This window comes from Microcaecilia unicolor, chromosome 4 (genome assembly GCF_901765095.1).
Source record: "Microcaecilia unicolor chromosome 4, aMicUni1.1, whole genome shotgun sequence".
NCBI lineage: Eukaryota > Metazoa > Chordata > Amphibia > Gymnophiona > Siphonopidae > Microcaecilia > Microcaecilia unicolor.
Window position 1 is genome coordinate 59,166,152 of NC_044034.1, and position 23,066 is coordinate 59,189,217.

The 23,066-nt window shown below is 39.8% G+C and overlaps 1 protein-coding gene across 1 annotated transcript in view; it reads left to right on the plus strand.

The window, feature by feature from the left end:
- ATM (ATM serine/threonine kinase) overlaps nt 1-21,946 on the plus strand; it is a 293,334-nt gene extending 271,388 nt beyond the window's left edge. The window contains 6 exon segments of the mRNA XM_030202389.1: nt 2,219-2,384; nt 4,081-4,167; nt 4,251-4,365; nt 12,164-12,227; nt 20,398-20,525; nt 20,635-21,946. Coding sequence (XP_030058249.1) covers nt 2,219-2,384; nt 4,081-4,167; nt 4,251-4,365; nt 12,164-12,227; nt 20,398-20,525; nt 20,635-20,815 — 741 coding nt within the window. The 3' untranslated portion in view covers nt 20,816-21,946.
- Nucleotides 21,947-23,066: the final 1,120 nt, after the last annotated feature.

A 23,066-nucleotide genomic window follows, 5' to 3' on the forward strand; every position in this document is an offset into this window, starting at 1 on the left:
CCATTTTTAAGGCCCTGGCGGAGGGAAGGAGGTTGTCACTCAGAATTGTACGGTACATGGCCCCATCCATTCTCCCATTGATGCGGTGAAGTAGTCCTGTGCCCTTAGCAGAGAAACACCCCCAAAACATAACATTTCCACCTCCATGCTTGACAGTGGGGACGGTGTTCTTTGGGTCACAGGCAGCATTTCTCTTCCTCCAAACACGGCGAGTTGAGTTCATGCCAAAGAGCTCAATTTTTGTCTCATCTGACCACAGCACCTTCTCCCAATCACTCTCGGCATCATCCAGGTGTTCACTGGCAAACTTCAGACGGGCCGTCACATGTGCCTTCCGGAGCAGGGGGACCTTGCGGGCACTGCAGGATTGCAATCCGTTATGTCGTAATGTGTTACCAATGGTTTTCGTGGTGACAGTGGTCCCAGCTGCCTTGAGATCATTGACAAGTTCCCCCCTTGTAGTTGTAGGCTGATTTCTAACCTTCCTCATGATCAAGGATACCCCACGAGGTGAGATTTTGCGTGGAGCCCCAGATCTTTGTCGATTGACAGTCATTTTGTACTTCTTCCATTTTCTTACTATGGCACCAACAGTTGTCTCCTTCTCGCCCAGCGTCTTACTGATGGTTTTGTAGCCCATTCCAGCCTTGTGCAGGTGTATGATCTTGTCCCTGACATCCTTAGACAGCTCCTTGCTCTTGGCCATTTTGTAGAGGTTAGAGTCTGACTGATTCACTGAGTCTGTGGACAGGTGTCTTTCATACAGGTGACCATTGCCGACAGCTGTCTGTCATGCAGGTAACGAGTTGATTTGGAGCATCTACCTGGTCTGTAGGGGCCAGATCTCTTACTGGTTGGTGGGGGATCAAATACTTATTTCCCTCTGCAGAATGCAAATAAATTCATATACTTTCCACAATGTGATTTTCCGGATTTAATTTGTGATGTGCTATCTCTCACTGTTACCAATAACCTACCCTTCAATTATGGGCTGCTCATGTCTTTGTCAGTGGGCAAACTTACAAAATCAGCAAGGGATCAAATACTTATTTCCCCCACTGTATGTGGTCTCCAGTATTGCTATTTCCCTGGAGTGTGCTTCTGAAGAGGGCCACTGTCAGGTTCCACACCTACAAGAAATCAATACCTATTGGAGGACTTTTTCTTACAGAAGGTGGCTATGAGGCATATTTTCAAAGCACTTTGGGAGGCTAAGTTCCATAGGTTTCTATGGAACTTTGGGAGGCTAAGTGCTTTGAAAATGAGCCTCTATGGATATTTCTTTTGATTTGCAGATTACAGGACACCTTTTTGGCCTCCTGACATACACTGGTGCTTGTAAGGAATTGGTCCATCCACACTGTGGTAAAAGATAGTATAAAAAAGACGTGTAAATATCCACACCCAAGGCTACTTTTCACTAGGGCAGCAGATGTAAACTATGTCCAGGTTTCAGCCATATTCAATCATGTACTGTGCTTTCAGTGGAAAGATGATAGTTGCATCTGTTGTCACAAATTCTGAGAAGCTTAAGGCACACGGCTGTAAGTCTAAGGCTCTGGCCCTCATTAAGAAGTGTTTCCATAGCAATGTTGTATTCTTATCTGCACATTGAATTGTCTACACCCTAATACCTTCCACTCTGTCTTTTAAGAAAAAAATTAAGAAATTTCACTCCCTTAAGGCCAAAGGAGAGGAATGTTAGATACATGTGGTCTATTCATCCCATCATCACAAACGGTGGTTGATAAATATTGCATTAAAGACTCCTTGGTATTCCAACTGGTGGTCTTCTTTGATTATTTGCCTTATTGCTTCATTTTCTTGTTTTTGCTTACTTGGGAACTTTATCCTCCTGCATAATATCATATTATGCCACTTTAAACAGTGTAGGTAGATATTTGCAGACCTCATGAAGTACACTTAGCTTCATCTTATGACATTTAAGAACCATGTTGGTATACATATCCCTTTGCTCTTTCATAAGATTTCATTATCTTACATATTACTCCAATTTGTAATATGATATGCCATTGTAATATAGATGAAAATCAGAAAAGTAATTTTTACCATAAAGATGTAAGTAAAGGTTGTTCCCTGTAAGAACCCAAGTCATGAACAACTCATGGGGGCTGGCACTTAAATGACTGTTTTTTGACAGACTGCTGCATGCAAGTAAAGAAATTGTAGACTATAACATTTTTTTTCTCTTTGGAAGGGTGTGCAAAAAGAACGTCTTGAGGATAAGTGTCAAGTTTTTTTGGATGTTTGTCAACATTTTCAACCAGTATTCCGTTACTTCTGCATGGAAAAATTCTTGGATCCTGCTGTTTGGCTTGAGAAGCGTCTGGCATACACACGCAGTGTGGCTACATCATCTATTGGTAACATATCTGTAGCAAGGACAAGATGTGAATCAGATCCTGTTGTGATTATTTTCATTTGTTTATTTTCTTGCAAGCTTTGTAGAATGTTAACATGAAGAGAGTTGGGGCTTTTGATTTTAAGTTTTCACAAACAAAAAAAAAAGCAATGTAGAAAACACCATTTCTCCTAGTATTCCCTTAAATCTCTCCTTGCCTCCCATGGGGCGATTAATTATGAACAAACAGGCTAGAAAGTGAAAAAAAAACTTAAATGTGGGTAACGTGGTTTTCTTTCAGACATCTTGCAGTATACCTTCTAACAATCCCTTAGGGATATCTTGGAGCATTTTGGGCATGTTGTGATGCCATTAGTTTGCTTTTCAGTCATAGTCTAGAAAATAATCAATATAAAATCAAAGCTAATTTTTAAAAGCAAAAAGATGCACAGAGGGAAAACCTGTGACTTAATTTCAAGCAACAGGAATGCCATTCAGCTAAGATGTGATCATGTATTAAGATGAGGTAGTAACAATGAAAAGAAGAAAACACACCTCAGAAGTTAAGAAATGCTTAACTAATGACTGTAAGGAAGATAAGAAAATCTGTGTGACATGTATAAAGACTGCTAGGCCCAATATTTTGACAACAGTATCCTGGTGTGGTAGTCTCCACTTTTGATGAGAAAAAACTGAACAGAAGCAGGTGCAATGACTTGAAGGAGGCAACTCATTTATGCAAATTTTTATCACCTACTGGGTCGAGAATTTCTTTCTTCCACTGATTCTGCTGCATAACTGCTCCTAACAACAAAAGTTAGAGCTGATAAATTTCCTTCTCTAGCTCATTTTGTTCTATAACTGACAGTAGTAAGGACAGGGGTAGGAAGAAATTTGAAGGCAGGTGAGAAGAGAAGGAGGTTGTGCAGAGAAAGACAGCTACATAGAGGGTGTGTATGTAAGTTAAATTTATTGTCATACTAAAGTGTTCTAGGGATATGTGTGTGCTTGAATCAACCAAAAGATACCCAACAGGCAAAAATTAGATCTGACCTGCTAATTTTCTTTCCTTGAGTCCCTTCAGACCAGTTCAGATGTGTGAGATTATGCTCTCATACCAGCAGTGGAGTCAGAAAACAGCTAACTAATAACTACCCTGTAGAGGGTTCTGTGCAGTCCACAGAAAGATATGTAGATTTTTCGTACCCTTAAAGAATCTCTATTTACCTGGAAAATAAACACTTCAAGAGAGCATGTACAAACCTCTATAAATAGAAGGCATCTAATTAGTAGTTATCACTATTAGTAAACATTAATCATTTCTTAAGTAGATTGCATGATAAATTCAAAAATAAAATACTGAAAATGTAATTTGCACATTTAGTATTGCTTTAAGCTACTCATCTGACCATAATCTGAACTAAAAGTATTTCACCTATAATATGGAGAGGAAAATATTTTCAGTAAGGAAATCAAGTTAAAATAACAGTTCAGTATATTGGAGACAAAATTTTGACATTAAACTTTGCAGGTTATCATATGGTCTTATTGTGAGAGAAAAACTTGACTGTTAAAAACTACTTTAATAATAGTAAATATCAAATCAGATTTCCCTGTCCCTTACTGGCAGTGTTTTAAATTCAGCTTTTATACTTAAGTATAACATTAAAGATACTTGTTTACTGCCTTTGTCTTGAAACTTGTTTCCTTTTTTTCAGTGGGCTACATAGTTGGACTTGGAGACCGACATGTCCAAAATATTCTGATTGATGAAAAGACTGCAGAGCTTGTACACATAGATTTAGGTAAACATGGGCGGATTTCAATTTACCATTTTTAACCAGGCTTTTTCTCTCTCTATTAATCTTTTCCATCTCTTTTGCTTTAGGAGTTGCCTTTGAGCAAGGTAAAATTCTTCCCACTCCAGAAACTGTTCCTTTTAGATTAACCAGGGATATAGTGGATGGAATGGGCATCACCGGTGTGGAGGGTGTCTTCAGAAGGTGAGAATTGGTATTTAGATGTGAATTTTGTGTGTCACTGAGAAATAGCATCTGCTTTTATTTGGTGGTATTTATTAATCACCTTTATGAATAGATTCAGTGAAGGCAGTGTACAGCAGGTACAATTTAACATAAAATTTAATAGTAAAATGACCAAATATGAACATAAATACAGTCAATGAGGTAAGCTTGGAAATACCATATTGAAACCTAGTTGTAGAATTAACATAAAATAGTATCAGACGTATAAACATTTAACAACACCATCATGATAAATGTCAGTACAATTCAAGCAATACTGTAATAGCATGAAAGAACATTCAAATAACAGATATATCGTCAGCATACTACCAATGGAACACCTAATAAGCACACATTAGAACATTTGAATAACATAGACATGGAGATATGTTCCTACAATACTGTGAGACTTCCTATGTAGTCAGGGGCCGTGCAGATATATAGATAGGGACAAGATAGGTAGTACAGAATCATATGGGGACAAGATGGTTAGTACAGAGTACAGTCAGTTAAACAAGATCTGAGAAACTGGCCTATGTTACAGAGTATGCAGCAAGCTAACCCAGGTGCAGAGGGAGTGTATAGTCAGTTATCACATATATTAAAGGCTTGAGAGAAGAACCATGGATACTTTTAAAATTCATACACTGTTAAGTCCACATCTAATGGGAAATCTCTTAGGGCTTGATTTTATAACAGGATGCCAATGCAAGAAGGCCAAAAAAGACACCTATTTAATAGAGGCAACATGGGAGCCTCTGTGTCTTGTATAAAAACGACTACCTGATCCCGTCCCAGTAGTGTACAAATAACGGTGCACAAATTTAACTTGTTTTGAAAAAGGTGAAAGTTTGTATTTATTTTATTTATTTATTTTTTTTGTTTTGTTACATTTGTACCCCGCGCTTTCCCACTCATGGCAGGCTCAATGCGGCAGGCAATGGCGGGTTAAGTGACTTGCCCAGAGTCACAAGGAGCTGCCTGTGCTGGGAATCGAACTCAGTTCCTCAGTTCCCCAGGACCAAAGTCCACCACCCTAACCACTAGGCCACTCCTCCACTTTTAACATAGGCAACCGAGACCCCTCGGGCCTAAAGGTTATCTGATATTTACAATAATAACACAACACATGGTATTTTCTTCACATGGCATAATTCGGCCGCAGCTTTATTTAAATACAAAACATCTTAACCCTAGGTATACCCAAGCCGATCCCACTCTACACAAGTACATCACAACCCTGCCTCCATTCTGCCCCAGCTATGCCTCTGGGATTGTCTATATGCAGATAGCTTAAAAGAAAGTGCACTCTTTCTGTGCACATCGTTTTTACTTGTGTATATTGCTATTCAATTTCATCAAAGCCCTTTTCCATTTGTAAATTAGGTTTCACATACAGGAAATGCTTTGTAAAATTAATCCAGTAAATATGATATTGCTTTAATGTTGATAATTTTAGACTTCTTGTTCAATGCCTTGTATTGTCTCACATTGATTACTGCAATGTACTCTATTTGGGTTGTTCAAACTCTTTGAAGAAGAAATTGCAGACAATTCGAAATGTTGGAGCTAGTTGATTTTATATGAAAGAGTGACTCCACTGAATATTGCTTTGCACTGGCTTCCTGTTGAAGCGAGAAAGATTTTTAAAATTTGTATAATGATTTATTTGTTCGTAACTACTACTACTTCTAGTAATCATTTCTTTACAGCATCTGTAAAATCCGCCCCTTTCTTTCCGAGCACTCTACCAAAACCCTCATCCACACCCTTGTCACCTCTCGTTTAGACTACTGCAATCTGCTTCTTGCTGGCCTCCCACTTAGTCACCTCTCCCCTCTCCAGTCGGTTCAAAACTCTGCTGCCCGTCTCATCTTCCGCCAGGGTCGCTTTACTCATACTACCCCTCTCCTCAAGACCCTTCACTGGCTCCCTATCCGTTTTCGCATCCTGTTCAAACTTCTTCTACTAACCTATAAATGTACTCACTCTGCTGCTCCCCAGTATCTCTCCACACTCGTCCTTCCCTACACCCCTTCCCGTGCACTCCGCTCCATGGATAAATCCTTCTTATCTGTTCCCTTCTCCACTACTGCCAACTCCAGACTTCGCGCCTTTTGTCTCGCTGCACCCTACGCCTGGAATAAACTTCCTGAGCCCCTACATCTTGCCCCATCCTTGGCCACCTTTAAATCTAGACTGAAAGCCCACCTCTTTAACATTGCTTTTGACTCGTAACCACTTGTAACCACTCGCCTCCACCTACCCTCCTCTCTTCCTTCCCGTTCACATTAATTGATTTGATTTGCTTACTTTATTTATTTTTTGTCTATTAGATTGTAAGCTCTTTGAGCAGGGACTGTCTTTCTTCTATGTTTGTGCAGCGCTGCGTATGCTTTGTAGCGCTATAGAAATGCTAAATAGTAGTAGTAGTAGTAGTATAGCGCTACTAGACATATGCAGCGCTGTACACATTATATGCAGGTTTATAAATGGAAAAATGCCTGGTTATATAAATCAGTTGATCTTATTACCAAAAATTAGAAGTAGAAGAATAAAAGGAAGTTATTGGGATTTGGATTTCCCATCAATCTAAAGGTATTAGATTTAAAACATTGCATGATTTGACTCTGGCATATCTGTCAACAAAATATTGGAATGATTTGCCAGTTGACATTAGGTCTATGTCTTCTTATGCCTTATTTCGGAAATCCTTAAAATCTTATTTGTTTAGAAAATTTGTATTAGGTGAGGTCTAAATAACAGCTGTCTATTATTGCTTCCTTTTTCCTTTCTATTTCTGTGATTTTATCTGTCATACTTGCTTGACATCTTATTGTAAGTTGCATTGAACTCATATGGGAATAATTGCAACTCATCCTATATAATAAAACTCACCCTCAATGTTCTGAGGACACTGACGTCACTGTCAGGTCCTCCGGGCACTTCCTTCCGGTTCGAAGCCTTCGTGGTGGTGAAGCCACCGAAAACACTGTGTTGGGGCCCCGCCCTCGCGTCAAACGTGATGACGTCGAGGGCGGAGCAATGGCGTCAGTGGCTTCACAACCAACGAAACAGCAGAGATTGAAGGTGGCGTGCCAGGGTCCGCAACAATGGCGGTCAGTGCCTTCAGAATGCCGAAGGGGTGAGTAGGGAGGGGGGGAGGTTCGGAAGGAAACCGTGCTAGCGCCCGTTTCATTTGCGCAAGAAACGGGCATGTTTTACTAGTAAGAAATAAAGTAAAGAAGTTAGGGAAGGCAGTTTAACTATCAAATTATCAGATGAACTGCAATGACAGCAATGTGTGAAATCCTGCAAACACTCAGATGAACTGTTCAGAAAGCTGTAGTAGTTTTATGCATTATCCCATCCCAGGCTCTGTCAGATGATCTCACCTAGTTGTGTAGACTCGTGTCCTGCTTGTCTTCAGAGTGAATATTTTGTTCAGGCATATATTCTCTGAAAACAAGGTTCCTCATAAATGGGTGACATCATCCAACGGAGCTTGATCTAGAGTAATAGCTACTACTTCTTTGTGAACAGTTCATTTGAGCATGTGCAGGGCTTCACACATCCACATCAGTTCTTGCTTGTTGGAACAATCCCAGTGATTGTCTTAGTCACAGTCTAATGCAGTTTCCTTCATTGCAAGGCCCAGGGTGCAGTTGTGACCCTTATTGATGCTGTATGGCTCCCTAGCTGTCTTCTGTTGGCAGAATTTCAGGAGTAGCTGAAAAGAAAGATCTAAGATGCATTGAATCACCATCTTGTGAAGAAAATTGCACAATTTGGTCAGCCACATGTGGATAAAAGTAAGCCAGTGAATTTGGATTTTCAGAAAGTGTTTGACAAAGTGCCATAGAGGCACCTGAGAAATTTAAAAAGTCATGAGTAAATGACAGGAAATGGTCAGTTTTCCAACTGAAAAAAAAGGGTCACTAGTAGAGTGCCCCAGGGGTCTGTATTGGGACTGTGCTGTTCAGCATCTTTATAAATGGTCTGGAGAAAGAAGTAAAGAGTGAGGTCATCAAATTTTCAGATGACAGAAAATCATTTGAAGTAATTAAAACTGCAGAAGGTTGTGAAAAATTGCAGAAGGATCTTATGAGACTGGGCAAATGAAGTTTAATGTGGACAAGTACAAAGCAATGCATATAGGGAAAAATAATCCCCAACTACAGGTATAAACTGCTGGGTTTTGAGTTAGGAGTTGTCACCCAAAATAACAGATATTGAAGTCATTATGGAAAGGCTAAACAAATTAGAGCCCTTCACATTGGAAAAGACAACCTGGAAGGGAGGGGGGATATAATGGAAGTTTGAGACTTCTTGAGTGGGCTACATCACGTGGACACTCTGTGAAACTAACAACCAGCAAATTGTGAAAAAGTATTATGTAATGGAGGTTCTCCATGGACAGTAGGATCCTACAGCCACACAGGTGGTGACGTCACATTGACAGAGCTGAATTGGGTGTAGCCTCCCAAAGCCAGAAAACTCTAGACAAGATTTCCGTGACTCCTGCACTCCTTCCTTTGACAGTTCTCTTCAGTTTATCTTTTTTAGGTAGCTCCAGCTTTGGGTGAGGGGGAGAAATTGTGTGATTGTAGACTTCTGCTAGACTTAATCCATACAGCTTCACAGTTGGTGACTCTCCAGCTGATGGTTGTGGAGAATTGTTCATTTTCTTCTAGCATTGTGCAGCCCTCACAGATACTCTGTCAAAGGAGGGTTGTTCATCATGTATGTTCAGATTTTGTAGCACTGTTTGACTGAAGGTGCTGTCTAACTCTGTGGCATGGTCAAGACAATAGTGCTTGTTAAAAGTATGGATAGAGGTCTATGTTGCAGCCTTACAAATATCTACTGCCAAAATGAAATGCAGTTGATTGCTCATTGTTGCTGTGACTCAGCTGATGAGCAGTTACCTTAGCAGGCAGAATTGAATTAGCTCGATGATAACTAAAAGCAATATAGTCCACCACCCAGGAAGAAAAGGTTTTCTTGTTAACTGGAAATCCAATTCTTATCCTACCGCAGGTTGTGATGGACTGTTTATTGATTTAGTTATTTGCTAATAAATGTGAATTGCTCTGCCCCAATGGAACATGTGGAGTTTCTGCTCTCTCACAGTTGCATGAAGTGGTGGATAAAAAATTGGTAAAACTATCAGTTCATATGAAAGTCAGAAACGATTTTGGGAAGAAACTTTGGTTAAGTTGTTAACACCACCTGGCTTTTGTAGATTTTTATTTTTGTTACATTTGTACCCCGCGCTTTCCCAATAATGGCAGGCTCAATGCGGCTTACATGGGGCAATGGAGGGTTAAGTGACTTGCCCAGAGTCACAAGGAGCTGCCTGTGCCTGAAGTGGGAATCGAACTCAGTTCCTCAGTTCCCCAGGACCAAAGTCCACCACCTTAACCACTAGGCCACTTCTCCACTCCATGTGAACCATGTGAATGAACTAATGCTTACAATTCACTTACTCTGTATGCTGATATGAAGCAAATTGTAACAGTTCAAAGGTGGGGTGAGATCTGTGAGCCTAGAAATCCCCAAGTTCAGGTCCCATGATATTGGAAGTCTCTTGACTAGTGTTTTCAAATTCAGCAGTCTCTTCATAAATTTTAACCACTAGAGGGTGCTTAGATACTGGTAGTTTGTCAACAAAATTATGGTATTCTGCAATTGTACTCTAGTGCACTCTCACTGAGAATGTGCTTAGGCCTGAATCCCATAGGCAGAGAAGTTATTGAAGAAGGGCAGCTATAGGGCACTTAAAAGGAGTTTACCTTCCATAATGTGAACCACAACTCAGATCTCCATCATTTACAATAAGATCTTCTGGTGGATTCTTTCCTTAAGCAAAAAAAATGTTTCGTACTTCTGGAGATGACTCCCAAGACTTCAAGGTTGTAGATATAACCTTTGGAAAGCACTAGTGTTCCTGTCTGCACTCTCCATGAGCTGGGTAATTTGGGATCATAAACTGCAACTTTTGTGGGAAGGTAGTGAGGGGATAAGGTGGATGATTCGCCTTAGGAACAAGAAATCCTAAAGTTTAAAGGGCACATAGATTGTACTGAGATAGGGGATTTATGTGAGAGTTGGGCTGCTCAGAGTAGGACATCGTTGGATAAAGTAGCCCCATCCCATTAATCCATGCTTTTGAATATGCTCTGTAATTTTGTTCTTTATAATAATATCTACCATTTTGCCTGGCACCAACATCAGGCTCACTGGTCTATAATTTCTCGGATCACCTCTGGAGCCTTTTTTAAAAATCGTCGTTACATTGGCCACCCTCCAATCTACTGGTACCATGCTTGATTTTAAAGATAAATTACACATCACTAACAATAGTTATGCAAGTTCATTTTTAAATTCTGTCAGTACTCTGGAAGAATACCTTCCAGTCTAGGTTTCAGTTTGTCAAATTGTGCCATTACATCTTCCAGGTTTATAGAGATTTCATTCAGTTTCTCTGACTCGTCAGCTTTGAATACCATTTCTGGCACTGGTATCTCTCCCAAATCTTCCTTGGTGAAGACCGAAGCAAAGAATTAATTTAATCTCTCCACTATGGCTTTGTCTTCCCTGAGTTCCCTTTTTACCCCTCGGTCATCAAGTAGTCCAACTGATTATTTTGCTGGCTTCTTTCTTTATATATACTTTAAAAGGTTTTTACTACGTTTTTGCCTCCAATGAATCTTTTTTTCAAAGTCCCTCTTTGCCTTCCTTATCAGTGCTTTGCGTTTGACTTGCCATTTCTTATGCTGTTTCTTATTTTCAGTTGGTTCCTTCTTCCATTTTCTGTATGTTATGAGATAGCGATTGCCTGTTTTGGAAAAGAAATGGAGGAAGTCTAAGTTGTTGGGAGGTAGAATTGGAGGAAAGCTGCCAATGATGATTTGTTGCATATAAGGGCGGTGAAATGTCTAGTAGGATTTATGCTCATGTGAACAGGCCGTAGATGTTATTTGCCAGTGGCAATGTTGAGAAAACTAAATATAATTAAGTAAATTTGCTCTAATATTGGCTTCAACTCAGAACATACAGAAGATCCAGAAATTTAACAAAAAGAAACCTCAACTGCCTGGGGTGCCCAGGACAATGGCTAACCCCCAATAACGGCTGCTATCACTGGTTTGCTCTCCAGCTTTTTTAGGTTTCTGAATGTTGAGAATAAGAATTTATCCACCACATTACTTAAAATAAGCCCGACACTGCAGTGTTTCACCCTCCTAAAGGGCTGTGTCAGGGGTAGCATTGGACTTTCAGAGGACATTAAAAACTTTTTCTTTTTTTTTTTGACACTTATAGAGAAATTGTGTTATGATTTTATTGTTTTATATAATTGTTCAGAAAGGCACACCCCACCAACCCAACATAAATAACCTAGATACTTGCGACATAACGAAACCAAAGACTGTAATGGACATATCCTAACTCTTCATCTTTCTCTCTAAGTTCCCCCAATGTAGTCACCATACTTGAACCTCTTTCTACCATAATATCACCTTGTATTTGTTCATACCGGAACTGCAAACGCTGTTACGGTAGGTACTATCTAAGCCACATTGAGCCTGCAAATAGGTGAGAAAATGTGGGATACAAATGTAACAAATAATAATGGTTTTTCTTTTTTATGTTGTGGAGCTGTAAACCAGCTCAAATGTTGTTACCAAAGAGAATGGTATATTAATGATTTTATAAATAAATAATTTTTTAACTATTACTATACCTTTTTCTGAAACCTTTCTCTGGATGTTAGGTGCTGTGAGAAAACTATGGAAGTTATGAGGAATTCACAGGAAGCCTTGCTTACCATCGTTGAGGTAAATTGTTTCATACTATCGAAATGAGATCTAAACAGAGTATTGTGGTTATTGTTTATCCATCAAGAATGTCAATGGAAGTATGTATTTTATTGTTAAAGGAAAATGATCTGTGATATTTACTGGACCAGGTTATTTTTCTGAGCACCTCTTGGAATAGGCATTTTATATATTGGACCAAAGAGAGACTGTGGTGAAGCGTATAGGTATTAGTTTAAAATTATTTAAAATAGCAAATTTTGTCTGCTGCATGTCAAGGAAGACAACATAACTTGGATAAAACAATTTAGATTGGATTGTTTTTGGCTATACTTATTTCCTTTCTCAGAAGTTCAAGGTGCGTTACATTCAGATTCAGGTAGGTATATTTCTTATCCCCAGAAGCCTTATAGTCTAGGTTTGTGCCTGAGACATGGAGGGTTAAGTGACTTGCCCAAGATAAGAAATAACAGTGGAATTAGCATCTTTCTTTCTTTGTTCTCACTCCACTGCTCTAATTTGATTACAACTGCTTTTAAGTTGGAAGAAGAGTTCCCTTAATTGTTTCCTCTCCACTATAGCAGAGGATAAGGCTGGTGATTTTCATAACATTGCAATGCAGTAATTTTTTTTTTATAAGCAAGCAATTCACTAAATCCCACATCTAGGTAAGATTACTGCCATTATCACCAAATGGGCATAAATCTTCTAGAACTTATTCAAAAAGCAAAACCTTTCACTACAAATGCACAGTAGTTCCCACACTGCAACAGTCTTTCAACTCCTTTGGTTTGGTTTTGTCTATAAGAACATAAGGACCACTAAACCGGCCGTTGTGACGCTTGAGTCACTATGGGATATGGTTTACAGCACACATTCCTCTATGCAAATTATGATTAAAGAAAATACTGACAATATTAAAGTTCTGATGCAGGTACAGGTGACTGCACAGCAGTCCTTTAAAATGGAAAAAGTGGAATCTAAAATTCTAGAAATGGGGACTTTAGAAACAGCCTTGGTTAAGGACAACAATTTTCTTCATAAACGTTTGGATTACCTGGAGAACCAGGCTAGAAGACTTAATCTAAGGTTTCTTAATTTCCCCAAGTCTCCTTTAATTCCTCCTTTGGAGATGGTGAGAAAATATATGACTGAGATTCTAGGGATGGATAAAGACTCACTGCCTCCTATTACGCGTGCCCAATACATCTGGAACCCTAAGGGGAAGGGTAGAGAATCCCCTTTGCAACCAATGGGAGAAGCAATGAATCTTACTTCCTTCCTGGAAAATTCGTTGGAAGTTATTACTCATAGGACTACTATGTTGGTCACCTTTGTGTTGAAGCCAGACTGGAACGCTGTTCTAAGACTTTCCTTAAGACACTTAGAAAGACTGTTTATGGGTTAAAAAATTAGAATTTTTCCTGATCTTTCTAAGCCAACGCAGATGAGACGGAGGGCCTTTTTGGCGCTGCGCCCCAGAGTCGAGGCTGTAGGAGCAAGTTTTGTTTTACGTTTTCCTTGTATTTGTAATGTACTGCTAGAGTCTAAACAGTATCAGTTTATGGACCCAAAGCAGCTTAAAGATTTTCTAGATGCTAGAGTTGAAGTTAATGTTGTATGCCCTCCCTGAATAGCAGGCTGGAGTTAGACTTACAGAGGTAGCAATTGTGGGGGTTTTTTCTCTTTATTTCCTTTTTTTGTATTTCTAAAGTCTTGGATCCAGATTTTCTTTAATTGTGGACGAAAGATCTAAATTTCTTTTCTTTAATATTTTTTTCCTGTAAATTTAATGTGGATTGCAATGTCTCATTATTTTGTGAGATCTTATAAAATTTGAATAGAGGATTAAAAAAAAAAACAACATAAGGACCAAAGGGCCTTCTAGCCCAGTATCCTGCTTCCAGCAATGGCCAATCCAGGTCACAAGTATCTGGTAGAAACCCAAATAGTAGCAACATTCCATGCTACCAATCTCGGGGCAGATAGTGGCTTCCCCCATGTCTATCTCAATAAAGGGGATAGACACAGAATCACAGCTTGGATCTCAGATCCCTGTTTATCGTTTTATTGATTTGATATACCGCCTCTTTCAAGCACAAGTCGAGGCAGTTTACATACAATTGTACAGGTACTTGCACTGTCCCTAATGGACTCACAATCTGTGTTATTGGGCACAAACTACCACTTGTTTGGGAGGTTAGTGGAAACCTAACAGGGAGACCTGGAAAGCCAAAACTGACGTCCTCTTCCAGACATTATGCTATTGCAGGCTTATTTTACAGGGGGGAATATTAGGGTGGAGGGATTAGACCAGGTGGGTGAAATAAGGCAAAGGAGTAAACATCTGACTGTTGATGCCACCTTCACCATCAAAACAGTAATCATTGAAGCCTCTGTGGAGAATAGATTGCCTGTATGATTATTGGTACAGATGATATACTTTCAGTGGATAAGGGAAAAGCTCAGAGGGTATTTGGGTGAAAAATGAGTTGACTCATTCTGTTCAAATACCCTTGGGAGTTAAAGTAGGTACAGTGAGCAGGGTCGAAGCAATACAGAAAGTGGAACCCAAGAGAAGGCCTGTTTCTAAAATTGATCCTAAGAACATAATAGCCATACTGGGTCAGACCAATGGTCCATCTACCCAGTGTCCTGCTTCCAGCAGTGACCAATCCAGGTACAAGTACTTGGCAGAAACACAATTAGTAGCATCATTCCATACTAACAATCCCGGGGCAAGCAGTGGCTTCCCCCATGTCCATCTCAATAACAGGCTATAGACTTTTCCTCCAGAAACTTGTCCAAACCTTTTTTAAACCCAGATATGCTAAATGCTGTTACCATAGCCTCTGCAGCAAGTTCCAGAGTTTAACTATTCTTTGAGTGAAAAAAATATTCCCGTCTACTTTAAAAGTGTTTCTGTGTAATTTTATCGAGTGTCCCCTGGTCTTTTCTTCCGTGAACATAGAACAGAAGTATTTGGTTAGTATGTCTGCCTTTTCCTCACCACTCTCCATGTATCAGTTCTTAGCCACTTTCAGTCTTCCCAATTACCAACCTGAGTTGTAGGAGAAAGTTCACATGAAGCTTATCACTGGTTCACAAAGGGTTATTATTGTGGGCTCAGTTATAACTGCATACAATGATCAACGTATACAATAAATAAGTTTATTTTCAGTTTAATAAAATAGCTAACATTTTTATATTATTAAAATATTTCTTTTGGAAAAATTAATTATTATGTCACTCAGTTAGACTTGTACTTTACAGAGCAGTGAAGGGCAGAGTCCTTTTAAGGTAGGCAGTGTCTCAATGAAGCAAAAAAAGAGCCTTTGTCTATTAGGTTTTTTTGAAGCCATTTCTCCAGATTTAACAGTTGTATGTGCAGATGTCCAACTTCTGGAAGTGGTCGTTGTAATTGCCCTTTATTATTTCTAAATTACTAGAGGGCTGTGTTCCAGAATGTTTAATTCACTTACTGAAAAGGAAATCTAGCCTTGCATTCAAATTGCGCCCCAATCCAACTTTTTCCTTTTGTGACAAAATGTATTTTAAAGAATTGCTTGAGAGGAGATCACTTGATGCTTTGAGAGCAGAGGTCATAGTTCAGTGCTACTCCAGGGTCCTCACACTTTCTTTGGACTAAAAGGGATCATTTTACTCACCCAGAGAACAGAAGATTAGATTGAGCAGCGCAAACCTCTATGAACCAATTTATGGTTCCTGTGGTGAGTGCAAAGTGTAGACAAAGCTGTAAAGTAGACAAAGATGTAAAGTAGAGGTCAAGATGGCTGAATCGGTGGCTTTTATCATCCCCACTTTCACAGAGCTCCAGCTGGCACAGATAACAGCAAGTCAGCAACATGCTGGAGCCCCGCTTTGATTTGGCTTTCAGGTCAAATCACGAAATTTGAGGATTGCTATAAAGCACTCCACAGAGCTAGAAAAACGAGTATCTCAGCTAGAAGACTCAACCTCGCATCATGGCCCAACGGCGGCAGATCTGGAGCGCAAGTTGTGGGAGCAAGCAGACAAACTAGATTTAGAAAAACTGTCCCACAGCAGAAATTTGCACTTAGATGGTCTCCAAGGAATTTGCCCCATCTGACTCATGGGGACTTTTTGTATAGAGCGGACACATAGAATAGGCCATATCCAGGAGGACTGCCAAAAGCCACGTGTGTTCATCTTCAAAATACATAATTATATTCAGAAAACTGAAATTTTGCATGGCTATAAGCAAAAGCGAGATGCACTTACATATGCAGGAAAGCCTGTAAAAATATTTCAGGACTATTCCGTGGCTGTTCAAGAGAAAAGGAGGTGCTTTACCCCCATTTGTGCAACGTTCCACGAGAAGAATATACGATTCATGCTCTTATATCCTGCATTTTTGAAAGTCCAATATGCAGGACAAGTGGGTTACATATGACACCGTTCCAGCTGCACAGGCTTGCCTAAATACCCTTTCAGAATGAGAGAAGCTGACAATGCAACTGCTGAACATCTCTGGACAGAATGGGGAGCACTTCCAGCTTCTCTATTAATAAGTGGTATACCACATACTTTTTGTATACTGTGCACTACTCTTCTTGGTTAGGTGAGCTGGTGTCTGGACTGCATTATGTTCCTACCAAGTTATGTGATATTAGGTTTGTTTGTCGTTATTATAGTTCTGCCTTTAACCTTTTTCTTGCAGCTGGGCTATGATCAAGCTCTGGGATCCCAGGGATTATGTTACCAAAAGTACATTACACCAGCTGCATTATGTTTTTAGCTCCTTAGCAGCTCTCTGGATATCATCTTTAAAGGGGTGGCAGTTGGGGTGCAGGGACCCTAAGCACAGAGTGATCTCTTCACTGCTACTGTTGGTTGGAGGGCAGTGCTGGGGGAAAGGTGGGGTGTTTGGGTGGGTTTCAGGATGGGGGAGCAGCGCCTTTAGTAACTTTAGTACTGGAGGTTGGTGTGTTTGGAGGTTTGCTAGTGCGAGGCTGTGGGTCGGGATGAAAGCTGGCCACCCAGTCCCCTGCGCAGAGATGAATGGCATCAATGTGGCATCTGTATTACAACTTGGATGATTGGGCTGTGAGTGCATCTAGTTTACTGGAATGTGTGTGGTATTATCTCGCCGATAAAACGCAGTATGATTTTGGCTGCATTGAAGCGTCAGAGTGCAGATGTGGCCTGTTTGCAAAAAACAAGGCTCACAGATGCGAAACAAAAGAAACTGAAACGCTCTTGAGTGGGAGAGGTATATTATTCCTCTTCAGGAACATGAAAGGGTGGCATGGCAGTCGAAAGTCACTCTCCAGTAGGGCAGAGGTTTTGACAAAAGATGGGCGTAGTCTTTAGTACTGTGGCTGTGGCTTCAGGATCAAGAGTCTATTCTGGTAATAGTGTATTGTCCCACTCTGTTTGAGCCTTCATTTTACCGGGAACTGTTGCACCTCTGTTTACCCTATGCTAATGGAAATTTGATAGTGGTAGGGGATATGAATGCAGTACTGGATCCCGAGCTGAACCGATCGGTGTCGCGAGGCTGTCAGGGATGGCACGGTGATAGGGATCTTTTTTCTTTTGTGGCATCCCTTAATCAGGTGAATCCGTGGCACCTGCTCCACCTGTCGGAGAGGGACTATACTCACTTGTCATATGGGCGCATGGGACACTCTCACGCCTTGATTGTATTTTTGTCCATTATTCTTGTTTTCCATTGATTTAAGAGGTGAGGTGGGAGCAGGGAGGATGTCGGATCATACTTTATCTTAGATGGATATAGAGATGCCCCCCACCCACACACTGTTTTGCAGGGTGTAGGGGCTGGCACTTTCCCGCTTATTTGGCACGTTGATAAGGAATTTCACCAATGTTTACACACTCGGAGGATTTCTTGCTCACTAATGGGCAACACATGGAACAGCTCTTGTTATTTTGGATACGGTGAAGGCGGTCCTTCGGGGTGCCATAATTGCCTTTACTAGCACCCCCAATAATATAGTCTACTAATATATTAATACTTTTATTTGGGTGGAGGAAAGACTTCAGTGTAACAGCACTATTGCTTATGTATAGCTACCATCTCACATCACCAGTCAGAAAACCTTCCCCTTTTTTTTCTTTAATATATACCTTGTAGATTTCGTAGTAATGGAGACAGAACTAACAAGCCAATAATACTTGAAGATGCAGAATGCACGCTGGCAGCTCCTGATGAAGCACGCAATTGTAAAACGGAGAAGCTCCATAGAGCTGTAGCCGCGTCAATAGGAACAGTGAACTTGACAGATATCAAACAGCGTTTTCAGATAAGTTGTGGAGTAGACTGGATAAGAATAATAAAACAAGGTTGAAGTATAATCATTTTAAAGGAATGAAAAGTTGTTGTTATAAGAAAAATTGCTAAAAATGTGAAAAAAATTAACAAATCTACAAGGTGTATATTAAAGGAAAAAAGGGGGAGGTTTTCTGACTGGTAATGCGATACAAACTGTTGCCCTAACTGCTTCTCCATGGATGCCTCTCTGGGTCATATGTTCTGGCAATGCCCTAGTGTTTCAACTTCATGGAAGCAACTCCTTGATCAGATTTCATCCATATACATGTGGACTCTCGCTTACTCTTCGGCAAATACCAACACGAACATCCAGTGCTTCGCGGCTTTCGCAGGTTCCTACATAGAGCGGTACTAATGGCGAAGAAAACAGTGCTGCTAGTATGGCTGTCTGCTCAACCTCAAGATCTTCAGGCTTGGTGCTCCCAGATGATTCTTCAATTGCATTTGGAACACTGGATGTGCAAGATCTTACTTCACCAGAGGGCCAATGGTTTCAACAAATCTGGGAACCCCTTTGGTCCACGCTTCCTACAGAGTGTACAACAGGCGTCTCGGCTTTTAAAATGACTGGGTTCAGATCATATTGGCGCTGCTCTGCAGGGTGGAGGATGGGGGGTAGAAGGGTCTGTTATGTTGCTGTAGTGGAGCACAGTTGTATTGGTTAATTATGACAAGGATTTGTTGTTCATGCTATGTCCTTTTAATAAGTGTTCCACTTCAATAAAAATTACTTTCAAAAAAAAAATTTGCTTGAAGGCTCTATTAGTTTGCAGGCAGTGGCAATTTGGAATGCCTTACCTAAGGAGTTAAGACTTTTGAAGCTTTATTTAGGGGTCCTTTTACTAAGGTGTCACAAAAATTGGCCTGCGCTGCTGTAGACGCGTGTATTGGAGGCAAGCAGCTCCATTTTTCAGTGCACCTGCAAAAAAGGCCTTCTTTTTTTGGCCAAAAATGGACGTTCTGCAAAATGAAACTTGGCATGCGTCCATTTTGGGCCTGAGACCTTACCACCACCCATTGACTTAGTGGTAAGGTCACAAGCATTAACCTGGTGGTAATCATCAGCATGTGTACAATGCTGATTACCAACCGGATAGCGCCATGCACCGGAAAATGTTCCGGTGCTCGTAGCGGATACGTGTAAAAAATAAAATTACCACCCGGGCCTTGCGGTAGCCAGGCAGTAGTTCGGAATTGATACGCGTACATGCCTACGTAGCTAAGTAAAAGGGCCCCTTAGTTTTTTTTATGTTCTTTAAATTCTTTTTTATTTAATACATTTCAAATTGATTTTAATTTACTTTTGATGGATTGTTCTTATTTGTATTGCTGTATATAATCATATTTTCGTAATCCACCTTGGACTCTAGGAGGGTTGGTCAATTGTAAGCCATAGATTATGTTAGTTTAGATTGGCATACTGGCACCAAACGGGCAAATCAGAATTCTCACGATAGTATCAGGTATTAAAGATGGATGTTTGTGGAGAGAACCTATTTACTAGGACTCCATGTTTCTTGATTCATGCAGCACGCAACTCCATAAAACATGGCCTAGGCCAGCACTTAGCAATCTTTCTGTGATGATATATGTGTGGCCACCAGGTCGCAACACCAAACATCGGTTTGGGAAGTCCTGGCCTAGGCTTTAATTCCTAGATATCAACTCAATCCACCTTTGTAATCCACCGCATAGGCTGATGTGAGAGCTAATATAAAAGGATTTGGCAGTTTAAAAGCAAAACTCTTATTATGTCCTCTGGGAAAGGTGTCCTATATAAATAAAATACAACTTCATGGGATTTTGTTTTCCTTATACCAAGATTGTTTTCACAATCGTGTTCATCCACACTAGGTGCTGCTGTATGATCCTCTTTTTGACTGGACATTGAGCCCTCTAAAAGCCATGTATCTGCAACAAGATGAGGCTGACCTTAATGCCACTCTGGCAGGCGATGACCAACAGTGTAACAGAAAAGACAGGTGGGAATTTTTATTTTTTAATAATAACTCAACCTAGTATTTTGCCTATCTGAACTCATCTGTAAACAAAAGTATTTTATTGTAATATATTTTTTATTATTCTTTTCAGCAATGACCAAAGCTTCAACAAAGTGGCAGAACGTGTTCTTTTGCGGCTTCAAGAAAAGTTAAAAGGTGTAGAGGAGGGCATGGTGCTCAATGTTGGAGGACAGGTGAATCTTCTCATCCAGCAAGCCATGGATCCTAAAAACCTAAGCAGACTTTATCCAGGATGGAAGCCCTGGATATAAACTTTGCAATCAGTAGACTGCAAGCTTCTAGTCCCTGCAGGTTCCTTACTGAAAACATAGATTGTTAGCAAAAAAAGGACCTAGAGACAGCTGAAAATAAGTACTGTCTGAGAATCATTCTGCTGTTATTTTAGCATTTGCTAGTCCTGGAATAGTTTTCCTTTGCACTTACCAGGCTTCAGTTTGAAGAGTAGCCTTAGTGCTGCAACTCAGGATTATTGTTATTTTTAAAGTAAACCTGAATGTTAATATCTGTCTGTAAAAGAATGACAAAGAGTTTTTAGGTGGTTCTTTCATTCGTTAAGATTTCTCTGTTCTGAAGGTTACTTAATTCCTGAGGCCATTTTCAGGCTTTGGAATCTCCTGCTTATGCCATTCCCTCTGTTATTAATTTGAATAAATTAGGATGCTGTGTGCTAATCTGCATTAGAACTGCATGCAGGCCTCAAATTGACACATGTCAAGAATAGTGATGTAAAACACAGCAAGAAATATATATATATATATAATATATTTTTTTTAATATTCAGTAGTTTCAAATTGTGATACTCAAAAATGACATTTTTGTATTTTTTTTTCAAATATAATTTTAATTGCAAAGTAAGAAAGGAGATTGTAAAATTCAAAGGGGTCCTGTGGTAAGCACGAAAAAGGGTGCATACTGCAGTAATTTTTGGATGTGTGCACAATACCCACATGCTAAAAAATAGACTTACAATTCCAAATTAGCTTGTGTCATGATGTGCAAGCTTATCAATATCACACACCCCAGACATACTGACCCATGAAGCAGGTATTGTAGTGCCGAAACATGGTTCTGTGTCGAGTCTGGTTTCTGAAACTCAATAAATTTGTATTATTTCCATATTTACTTCTGGGTTTGGTTTGTACATTGGTTGGCCATTGGTCCTTCCCTACTTTTTTGTTTTCTTGGACTTACCTCCATAGGGAACTTGCCTTTTTCCTGTCTTTACAACTTGTTAAAAAAAGAAAAAGACACAGTTTCTATTTCCTTTGAGATTTTAATATTGTAATTTAGATGGTATGCAGACAAATAGGCAAAAATAACTTCATTCCCATGCAATACACTTTAAATGTAATATTTTTAAAAATAAAATGATAGTCACGAAATGCCTAGCCACCCACCTGGGGTTACCCCGTGGCCACTTAGAGGGTCTATCCCCAGCACAGCTTAGGTCTGCCTGCACCTTCTGCTTGTGCTCTACACTTGCCTCTGGGTGAGTCTCTTGCTCTCAAATTATCCCCAGTGATTTCTAGGTTACTGGGGCCACACTCCCAGTGGTCCCACAGTTCTCAGAAAGCACTCACAGACCCAACATACAAATCACCAGGATTCTTTATCAGTCCAGACAGCAGAGTCAACAAACTAAACAGGTTTATTGTCACACAGGAACAATGAACAAAAAATCAGCAAATAGTAAACAATAACAGGTAACTGAAATATGGATCAATTATAACACTAACTAAACATCTATATACTGTCTAAACAGTACCTGGGAAGGTCAAGACATAATTTACCGAGCCTCAGCAGAGAGATCTGTCTCTCTTTTTCCTCCCAGGCTAAGACTGAACTCAAAACCAGTAAAGTCCAAATGAGATGAGCTCCTGGGCCATTCAGAGCCCAGTCAAATTTCAAATAAAAACTGGTTACATCGTTACTTCTTATTATCTGTGTACTAATTAAAAGAAAGAGAAGTCAGTCCTCTGTAACAGCTTTAAGCATCAACATGCACCATCTGCTGGCCAAACTAGAGAAATACTCTTCAGAATTAATTTAGGCAGAAAAATATCCAATACATTGTACACGCTTAAAACACACTGTTTCTTCACAGATACAAATAGACAAAGACAATGGGTTTTCTCTGCATTCACTGAATTGGTAAATGGACTCTTTGTACCACTTTGTTTTAGAGACACATTTTAGATTTTAAATCCTGTGGATTGCACAAAAAAGGTAAACTCTGTTCTGTTTATATAATTCTTATAATATCATTTAGTCCACTACCAGGGAAGCATATCATCTCATTCTCTGAAATATTAGATTCCATTTGCCCTTAATGAAAGAAGGCCATTTGGAAAAAAGTTTTTGTTTTTTATTGTGGTTAAATAAATTTACCTTGCATCTGCCAATGTCATACCCAATTATTTTAAAACAAGGGGGTTTTTTTAATAAATGTTCTTTCATCCTCTTTTTCTGAAAGCTCTGGTATCCTAGGAATGTTCTTTCATC